This window comes from Panthera uncia, chromosome A2, assembly GCF_023721935.1.
Source record: "Panthera uncia isolate 11264 chromosome A2, Puncia_PCG_1.0, whole genome shotgun sequence".
Classification (NCBI taxonomy): domain Eukaryota; kingdom Metazoa; phylum Chordata; class Mammalia; order Carnivora; family Felidae; genus Panthera; species Panthera uncia.
The window spans coordinates 81,460,046-81,471,061 of record NC_064816.1 but is presented as its reverse complement, the minus strand read 5'-3'; the positions used below and the strand labels follow the sequence as shown (position 1 = coordinate 81,471,061).

General features: G+C 36.0%; 1 protein-coding gene across 3 annotated transcripts in view; it reads right to left on the bottom strand.

Annotated features, from left to right (window-relative positions):
• Positions 1–2,938: 2,938 nt before the first annotated feature.
• The window catches only part of CD36 (CD36 molecule), a 53,774-nt gene continuing 45,696 nt past the window's right edge, over positions 2,939–11,016 (bottom strand). For all 3 annotated transcript variants that reach the window (XM_049641350.1, XM_049641349.1, XM_049641351.1), the window contains 6 exons: positions 9,924–10,111; positions 7,253–7,371; positions 6,168–6,241; positions 5,525–5,579; positions 4,558–4,722; positions 2,939–3,706 (listed from right to left, as the gene is read on the bottom strand). In XM_049641350.1, the coding sequence (XP_049497307.1) occupies positions 4,558–4,722; positions 5,525–5,579; positions 6,168–6,241; positions 7,253–7,371; positions 9,924–10,111 (601 nt within the window). In that variant the 3' untranslated portion in view covers positions 2,939–3,706. The remainder of the gene's footprint in view (positions 3,707–4,557; positions 4,723–5,524; positions 5,580–6,167; positions 6,242–7,252; positions 7,372–9,923; positions 10,112–11,016) is intronic.

Below are 11,016 nucleotides of genomic sequence, written 5' to 3'. Positions count from 1 at the left end.
GAGCGGGGGATAGGTAGAGAAAGAGAAAGAAAATCGCAAGCAGGCTCTGCTCTGTCAGTGCACAGCTCAACATAGGGCTTGATCCCACAAACAATGAGATCATCACCTGAGCTGAAATAGAGAGATGCTCAACCAACTGAGCCACCCAGGTGCCCCTAAGCCTATATTTCTTTAAATAATTGTTTTCTGTACCTTCTCTTTCTCCTTTCCTCTGGGCCCCCTCTGATGCAAATATTAGCCTGCTTGATGTTGTCCCTTAAGTCCTTTAAGGTATCTTTCCTTGTTTTAATTTTTGTTTTTCCTTTTGCAGTTCTGATTAGGGTGAGTTCCTCTGCCCTGTCTTGGAGTTCATTGATCCTTTCTTCTACTCCATCTTATCTTCTAGTCTTCTGTTGAACCCTTCTCATGTACTTTCAGTACACTTACTTATTCTTTACTTCTGTAACTTCTGTTTGATACTTTTATCTTCTCTTTGTTGAAGTTCACTGTGTTCATCCATTTTTCTGGGTTTTTTGAGCATCTTTATGACAGTGTCTTTGACCTCTTTATCAGGTAAATTACTTATCTCCATTTTATTAAGGAATTTTTCCTGAAGTTGTATTTTTTAAAATTTGGAACATATTCTTTTGTTTCTTCATTTTGCTTGACTTTCTGTGACAGTTTCTATGCATTAGATGAAATAGCCACCTCTCTGATTTGAAGGAGTATCTTCCTGTAGATGACCCTTATTGTTCAACCCTGCCCCTAACTTTTGGTTATCTCTTAAATCTTTGTGATTTTCCAAGGAGCCTATTTTTTTTTAATGACTCCCAGTAGATGAAGGTGTGCCAAGACATGTCAGTGTCAAAAAGGGGAGGATCTCAGTAGGCATCTGTATTCAGGCAGACTGGACCCAGATCCTCAGGCAGCAGCAGCTTTTAAGGTCTGGAAATATATACAGTCTTGTGGAACTGCAAATGTATACACTGCTGGCCCTGAAGCCAAGTACTCTAGGTATCAACTGGGCAGCAGCCAAAAAAAAATCTCCAGATGGATTTTAACATAGCACTAGTGGGCCTGCTACTCTCCAGGGAGAGAATCTGGTGGGTGCTATCTTCGTGTCCTCTGCCTTGCTCTAGTCAATAGGCATCAATTTCAACCTCCTTGCCATGCCTCTGAGTGCCAGTAGCTCCCAGAGGGGAGCTTTTACACAAATCTAGTGCCCCGATTTCTGCAGCGCTGCCCAGGAAACACCCTTTGATTACCTGGCCTGGTGTCTGGGGCAGTTTATGTGCCTAGATTCCATAGGCCTGAAACAATCGGGAGACATTTGTTGACAGATTACCACTCCCAGAGCATTGGACAGACAACAGGCTGACACGTAGCCCAGTTTATCTGAGAAAGAGCTCAATTTGCTTGTCCAGGAGCTCTGGCCTGAGGGACAAGCTTTAGGTTTGGCGCATATCTAGGAGCCTATGGAGGTATTCTCAAGGAACACGCCAATGAAGGTCAACTTTGAGTTCTCTCTGCCTTTCCTTTAATTACAAATAATATTGTTGTGTAGCTCAGACATTGACAATAGGTTAAAAGATTGACTGATTATTGCACTTGCACATATCAAACACAGACATCCAGTACTTTCACAGTGGATATTTAGGGATGACCAATTTGTCTGTAGCTTCATTTTTTTTCTCCCTAAATGATATCCCCTTTATCTTTTTGTTCCTGAGATAAAAGCCATAGAGATTTTATTTCTTCATGCACTTGTCTGCAACAATAAGCATTAACACATTTTTAGATGTTGTAGGTTGTCTAACTTATGTTAACACTTTTGCAGATGCTGTAGATTTTCAAATTTAGGGTATGAACAACCATGCTTTGTGTGGTGGTGAGGAAAGATAGTTTGGAATGAAAATGTATAATTATAAATATTAGAACACACATGCGTTTAAACAATATTAAAGACCCAGAAGTGAAAATATTTTCCTGATACCTAAATGTGGTGAGAGGATATTCTTTATGAAGATTTTAAAGTCTGAATCATTGATTGGATATCCAGATCTTGTGTGAGGTGGCTACATATGTTTTTCATACAATTCTTTAGTCCTACTTTGTTCAAGAATTAATTTCCTTCCTATATCTCTTAGATCAACATGTCCACTTTTACATATAAGATGTCCAGAATCTAATCTTACATGTCACTAGCTTACAGGGATGCCTTCCACCCACCCCCCACCCCCCCCCTTTCAATTAAATGTAAAGGCACTAAATCAGTACACTTTTGAGATTTTCTAATGATCCCTCCAAACTGGCAGTATCTTTGGATTTTCAGTATTTGCCCTGGAAGGTAATGTGAGGGAAACAAGTTACTTTTAATCAATGTTCATATCCAAACCAGTTACTACTACTTTGTCCTATAAACCACTGTGTATAAAACACAAGACAATGTGGTGCATCTTCCCTTTCTGTGAGGAACTTTTTCAGAGGACTAGTTCTCTCCAATAAGTGAACCCTTGCTGAAGAAAGCAGGATTACTTACCAGTATGTCTCCTCATAGAAAGGAAAAATCCTTCAGTTTAGAGCTCAAGTCCTGCTTCTGCAGAGGATGAAACAAAATATCTTTTTGTTTGTTTGTTTGTTTTTCCTCCTATTCGCTTAAAAATTTAGCCTAGGAGAAAGTTGTCATGATTGAATTCAGAAAGCATATGCCAGAAGGAAATAGAGATTCAGATGGAATATTAAATTAGGGTAAATGCTTTGTGTCACAAGAACCATGAAAAACACAGGAATTTAAGGAAGAACATATTTTAATGTTTGAGACCAGTCTTTCCGAGGTGACAAGGGAAATAAGAACTATTACAACAAATAACTATTAACACAATTCAATCCTTGATAATCTTTCGTATGATAATTCCTTTATTGTCATTTACATCTCTTAATGCTAGCACAAGATTCTGAAGTTGCCAAGCGTAAGTTGCATGTAACTGAGCAGAAAGATCATAATCTCCCCGTATTGCTAGAAGAGCTTCAGGATGTGGAAGATGACAAAGTTCTTAAACATGAAGAGCCAAAATGTGCTAAAAATAATGTCCATTTGCATAATTAGTGATAAAATATAAGCCCATTTGCTATAAAGTAAGAAAATGGTTACAATGCCTGCTGTTGCTGTACAAAGGATTCCACAGAGAAAGAAACTTAAGTAATATATAATGAATGGCTCTTAAGGCCAATCATTTACTTTCCATTCTTAAATGTCTTTCACAATTGGTGGCGCTCATGAAATGTGATGTACTGACAGTCCTGGCGTCAGTCTATTGCAACGAATAGGGATGCTGATGTTTTCCCTTGATAAAGAAGACAAGCGTTCAGGGTCCAACATTTGTTGAGAATGTGCACTGTGCTGAATTTGCCACCGGGGAACCAGTTGGTGAATCAGTACCAAATAAAAACAATTGGTTCATGCTTGAGCCAGGTCCATAGAAACTGAAATCAGTTTGTGAACATGAAGAATTTTAAAAGGCTCCAGTTTTGTGTTCAAAGTATAAATTTTTAATAATATCTTAAAATCAGAAATATGCTGCTGCTTAGTGCAAAAATAATGCCACCATTTCTTCAACTAGAAGGTGTGTTTTGTAAAAATAAAGCATATTTAATCTTCATTTTGTAGGTCAATAGTAACAATGGCCCTGATGTAGCTGGTACATAAGGGTTGAAACTCATTTACTGCCTGGAAAATAGAAGAAATGTTATTAATCAGAAAGCAGTGGGAAAATCCCTTACGGATTTTAATCTCGGGGTGCCTGGGTGGCTCAGTTGGTTAAGCTTCCAACTCTTGATTGAGGCTCAGGTCATCAACTCACAGTTGGTGAGATGAAGCCCCGCATCTGACTCTGTGCTGTCAACACAGAGATCCTCTCTCTGCCTCTCCCCCACTCATGCTCAGGCTCTCTCTAAATAAATACATATTTAAAAAAATAATTTCAATCTCCCATAACCTGCCCTAGACAATAATGTATTAATTACTTGTGACTTTTTGTTATAATTAGCTAGAAATAATCAAGAAACAAAATGTCACTGGGGCACCTGGGTGACTCAGTTAAGCCTCTGACTTAGATCACGATCTCACAGGTTTGGGGTTCGAGCCCTGCATGGGGCTCTCTGCTGTCAGCAAAGAGTCTGCTTTGGATCCTCTGTCTTCTCTCTCCCTCTGCCCCTTGCCTGCTCACATTTTCTCTCCCAAAAATAAACATTAAAAAAAAAATAAAAAAAATTAAAAGTCAGGATTTTGCACTAAAGCTATATTCGTACTTTCAAAGGTGATAATTTCATTTTTTTATTCCATTCCTCCCAGAACTTAAGATGCAATGTAGTAATCTGCTTGATGCAATGAGTAATCTGCTCATAGGCCTTATTTACTCATTCAGTCTTTGTGTTTTAATTTACATTAGCTATCTCAAAACTTGGAGGATATATTGAAAATGGTAGTTGGGTAGACAAATCTAAAAATGTTTGTAGGCTAATTTTATAACCCCTCTTTGGTAAAATGAATACAGGTAATAATTTTTGGTATATACTTACTTATTTTACTTTCTTTGATCTGCACGCACAGTATGAAATCATAAATGCAACAAACATCACCACGCCAACACTGAGTAAGGTAATTTCTACCAGGCCAAGAAGGTTGATTTTTCCAGTCACTCTTTTTCTAAACATTTCTGCCTTCTCATCACCAATGGTACCAGTCTGTAATAAAGTTAACGATTAACATGATTTGAATAGATGAGCAAAGCAAAAGACTTAAAACCTTCCACTTACATATCACTCTTTCCTCCAAATGCTTGCATAGGTGTTAGTCATCTGTATGTTTAAGATAAACTAGGATAATTCACTTTGCATGTCAAAGGCGGCAGTAAATGCCAAGGTAGAATACTTAGAGAGTGAAATATAATCCTTCCCCCACTTTGCACATGTTATATAGCACTATTGAACATGCTAGGCTTCACTGATCTTCAGAATGACCTTATAACATCCTTTCCAAAAGATGCTCCCTTTAACCAAGGGAAGTGGCAAGGTTTCAATAGTTTCAATCGCTCTGAAGTTTTATGTACTGCATTCCCCAATTCTGGGGCTAATTGATATCATGGTTTACACTAAAATTATGTCATCAGGGAATAGGATAGACTGCATACACCTATTCTAACCTGGCCTTTATAAGTTTGGTTGACTTTTATTACCAGTATAATATTCACTGAGTCTTGAGTTATTTGGAGTTACATGTATGTATGATTCTTTCTTAAAATAAGCACTATGCCAAGAAAAAGTGCCTAAAGATGCATTTTGAAAATAATCTAAAATGATAGAAATTGCTTTGATTTTCTAAAAGAAAAATACTGAAAACTGATACAACTATGTGATTGGGTTTTCTCAAATATATATATATTCATCTATATGGGCAATGAAAACATATACAACTTCAAAAACTATACATATATATTTAATTTTGAAACACCAATGAAGTTTACTGTTTACTGATAAAAATACTAACCTCATTAAGCCAAAGAATAGGCACAATATAGTTCCGCTTAAGACCCTTTAATGCCCTGTAATATACATTAAAAGTAATTATGAAAATATATACTAATATATTACACATACACAACAGAAATTTCAACAAGTACTAGTGTAAATATATGTTCAGAAATTAGTTGCTTTTGCAACTTGGTTAAGTTCCTTGATTTCTGTTCCCTGTAACAAGTCATTTGAATGTTAATATAGCTGTTCCTCAGACATTTTCCATGCTTACAAATCTGTTTAATACAGATATATAATTAGATTAACTTTTTCTAAGCACAGATTTTCCCTTTCAACAAATTCTACCCAGGAAGGTAAAATATGAATTCTGGAAACTATGGTCATGGAAGTATCTGGACAGCTAGCAAAATGAGAGATACCACCAAATACTTAAATTAAAACATATCAAAATATGTGTAAATATCATTTCTATAAACACTAGGCATAATTATAAATTTAAAAAATTATCATAAGCATTTAATAATTATTTAATAACATTAAGCAAAGAGAAGTTGAAATTTTATATTCTTTCCACTTCTTATAAGAATGTGAGTTAAGTCTATGAAAAGAAAATACTACAAAAATCATGCAGTGATAACCTCACTTAAGAGACCTACTCAATTTTCTTTGCTGGTTTGACCAATATGTTGATTTGCAGCCGTTTTGCAAATCGTAAAGTGAATCCAGTTATCTAAAAAGAGAACAAACTAATTACCAACTTTAAACAAAAAGTTGCAATATCCAAACTTACTTTTATTATTATGTAAAATTTAATATGACGCTACTACTTGAAACTTGTGAAATTAATTGGACATATTAAATTATTACATATCTATAATTACACGTGTATATGCAGGCATATATATGTATGTGGGTATGTGTACACATAATAACTTTGTGCAACAAAATGTCAGGTCTTTAGTTAGATATGTGATATTTAACCAAATAGCTATCTATAATTACATGTGTATATGCAGGTATTGCATACACAATTTCTTTGCCCAACCAAATGTCAAGGCTTTAGTTAGATTCGTGATAGTTACCTAACATGATTTTGGTAATCAGCAATATGGAAACACAGAGCTCATATAATTAGATTCTTAAACTACACAAGGCCAGATATATATTCAGTAAAAATCCATGTATCCTCAGTGTAATTATACTAGTTGTATCATTAAAGTGACACATGACTATTAAAATTTTGACATTTCATTTGACTTTTGAAGAGGAAAATATCAAAATCATTTAAAACTTTAAACTGTTGAGTTACAGGAATTTTTATTGATTTTTCTTGACCCTAAGTGAAATAGATCTTGCCCTGAATTCACATAATACCCATAAAATATCTTTTAATTCCTCATAATACACAGTATCTCTTCATATAAGCAGTATTTACAGTTATAAATTACTATTTGATGATTATTTTATACATCTCAAATTGTTTTAAGCCAATTAGAATCATTCCCATCATTGGTATTCCTGACCTATGAACCATTAGATAGGCATATAAATTTCCATATGCTGAGAAACTGAAGTTTAATTACCTTGACATTTCATAAGCAACAATAGAAAGAAATAATGTCATTTTGACTGAAATAATAGTAATATATCAAGATTGTGATTCAGTAACTGCAATTAACAAGGAGAGAATTTACTTTTTCTTTCAATTTAATGAAATCAGATCAATAATATGTTTGCTTACAGGTTCAACATCTAAGTATGTGCTATGTTCGTCTTCATTTGGATTTAAGCCTTCAATGGGTTCTGCAATATCAGGACTTGAATGTAGAAAATGAGGAAGTGAAATATACACAGGTTTTCCTGAAAACATTTTAAGAGATATTGGAGATAAATAATTTTTCTCATTTCGCATACCACCCAAAAAATATTTCCTTAAAAATAAAACAAACTTTTTTTAATGTTTATTCATTTTTGAAAGAGAGAGAGGGGCAGAGAGAGAGAGAGGAAGACACAGAATCAGAAGCTGGCTCCCGGCTCTGAGCTGTCAGCACAGGGCCCGACACAGGGCTCAAGCTCAGAAACCACGAGATCATGACCTGAAATTAAGTCGGATGCTTAACCAATTGAGCCACTCAGGCAGCCCAAATATAAAAATTTTAAATAAAATAATGCATAACTAGGCTTGAACAATGATTGGGGAGTGAGGGTGGGGGAGAATTATATTACCTGATCACTATTGTACAAAAAGAAAATAAAAATTTATGCATCATCCTATTAAACAGTAAGTTAATGCCTGCTGTTCTTCCTTAGATGTCAATTTTCAATATGTAAAGATGAGCTGCTGAGCATAAAATTTCAATCATGTTCTTGTTTCAGGCAGTAATAAGTCTGTGAATGAGAATTAATTTAAGAGGTCTTCTTTTTTGCCTTCACATTGACTCCAATATGAAGGTGAGCTAAATAAGATTCCAAGTTTTGTTTTTAAGTCAATTCTTCTTTCAGAGACATATTGAAAACATATTTTTATTTACCAATTTCTAGGGAAGAAAAATCTAGAAATATGGCAGATGGACAAGTTGGGATGTTCAAAGTACTCTAGGAATTATTCTTGTTTTACCATCTATTTGAAAGGAGCCCAGGAAACCAACAAAATGAAAAGTGTAACTGTGGAATGGATACAAGCCACATATTCAGTAAGTAGTTGATATAAAAAACATATAATGAATTCATAGAACTCAAAAAAAAAAAAAAAACAAAAACACCAGATAACAAAAAATGGGCTAAGGACCTAAATAGACATTGTCCAAAGTAGCAGGGAAATATCAGTATGGTTTTACCTAATAATAACTAAGTTTCACAACACTGGAACACAACTGGGACCTCAAAAACAAAACAAAAATCAAAGCAAAATTATTCTATTACCACGCTTCCTTAACTGTCTTCTTGCTTTCTCGCTTTAATTTTAAATTTTGGTTGAAAGGGATCCTGGGTAAAAGTTGCATTTTTTAAAAAATGTTTATTTATTTATTTTGAGAGAGAGTGTGTGCACAAGCAAGTGGTGAAGGGGCACAGACAGAGAGGGAGACAGAGAATCCTAAGCAGACTTTGTCAGCACATAGCCCCACGAGGAGATCGATCTCACAAACCTCAAGATCATGACCTTAGCCGAAATCAAGAGTCAGGTACTTAACTGACTGAGCCACCCAGGTGCCTCAAGGTTGCATTTTATTTTGTGTATTTTTTTCAGTGTTTATTAAAATTCTATTTATTTAACATATAGTGTAAAACTGGTTTCAGGAGTAGAATTTAGTGATTCATCACTTACATGTAACATCCAGTGCTCATCAAAGTGCCCTCCTTAATACCCATCACCTATTTAACCCATCCGCCATCCACTTCCCCTCCGGCAACCCTCAGTTTATTCTCTGTACATAAGAGTCTTTTTGGTTTGCCTCCCTTTCTTTTCTTGTCCCTTCCCATATGTTCATATGTTTTGTGTCTTAAATTCCACATATGAGTGGAATGATATGGTATTTGTCTTTCCCTGATGAACTTATTTTGCTCTGCACAATACCCTCTAGCTCCATCCATAGCACTGCAAATGGCAAGATTTTACTCTTTCTGAAGGCCAACTAATATTCCATTGTATATATGTGTGTGCGTGTATGCATATATGTGTGTGTGTAAATGTCCATCAAATGATGAATGGATAAAGAAGTTGTGGTATATGATATATCTTTATCCATTCATCAGTCGATGGATATCTGGGCTCTTTGCATAGTTTGACTATTGTTGATAATGATGCTATACACACTGGGGTGCATGTGCCCCTTCAAATTTGTATTTTTATATCCTTTGGGTAAATACCTAGTAGTGCAATTGCTGGGCAATGGGGTAGTTCTATTTTTAACTTTTTTAAAAAAAGTTTTTTAATGTTTGTTTATTTTTGATAGAGAGAGAGAGAGAGAGAGAGAGAGAGAGAGTGAGAGAGGAGAGCATGCATGAGCAGGGGAGGGGCAGAGAGAGGGGGAGACACAGAATTCGAAGCAGGCTCTAGGCTGTCAGCACAGAGCCCGATGCGGGGCTCGAAACTCACGAACCATGAGATCATAATCTGAGTCAAAGTTGGATGCTTAACCAACTGGGTCACCCAAGGCGCCCCTATTTTTAACTTTTTGAAGAACCTCCAGACTGTTTTCCAGAGTGGCTGCACCAGTTTGTGTTCCCACCAACAGTGTAAGAGGGTTTCCCTTTCTCTGCATCCTCACCGACATCTGTTTCCTGTGTTGCTAATTTAGTCATTCTGATGAGTGTGAAGTGGTATCTCATGGTTTTGATTTGTATTTCCCTGATGATGCTCACTCATCAAGGCTTCAAATTATATCATGGACTGTGACACTGAGAACACTTACCTTCTTTGCATCTGCCAATGTCTAATACACCATATGATGTACAGTTATTGGAGATAACGGTTTCTGTGCAGAAACAATGGTTATCTGGATTTTGAAGTGGAGATGCAAAGGCCATGGATGGAAGAACAAATCTATAGACAGGGATTCCTTTCAGGTTAATTTCAGCTCCAAACACAGCATAGATTGACCTAAACACAGAGAAAAAAGAGCTTTATTCCAGGAACCTAAACTACATTCTAGAGATTATTTTTTCCGCTTATTTTTAGATTATATTCTTGCTTTAAATAAGAAAGATTAGATACTTGGGGCGCCTGGTTGGCTCAGTCAGTTAAGCAATTGACCTATGGCTCAGGTCAGCAAATGACCTATGGCTCAGGTCATGATCTCGCAGTTCGTGGGTTTGAGCCCCACATCAGGCTCTGTGCTGACAGCTCCAACCCTGGAGTCTGCTTCATATTCTGTGTCCCCCCCCCCCCCCCATGTCCCTCCTCTGCTCGTGCTCTCAGTATCTCAAAAATAGATAAATGTTAAAAAAAATTAAAGATTGGATACTCTTGTTAGAATTTTAAATCCTCATTTAATTCACATGAAAAAAACTTTCTTGTGAAATTTTAAGGCATACCAGGACACAATACCTGAGCGTGAACTATTCTTTGTTCTCAAAAGCTTCCAAGAGCAATTTTTGCTTATGTATTACCATGGATTATTTACACTGAAGATGTTTCTCATAGTTCATTTCCTCTGTAGATTAAATATTTATATGACTTCCCTCAAATCCTTTATTTGTGCCCAGGTTACAGGAAATACAATTAAAATTTCTTTCTTTCAAAACTTAATCCTGGAGAGAAAGACCACATACTCACTGAGGTACTTGCATGTGAGTTCTTGATATACATCTCATTATTTACTGAGTGTGCCTCCATCGTTTACTTAGTATTCACCAACACCTAGGCAATGTGCGGGGGCTCTATACCTATTTCTTCTAATCCCCACATAACCCTATATGAAGAAACACTGCTCTCTTCAATTTTACAGATAAGGAAAATACGGAGATATTTTAAATGTTTGCCCATAAACATATGATCTTTAGGAA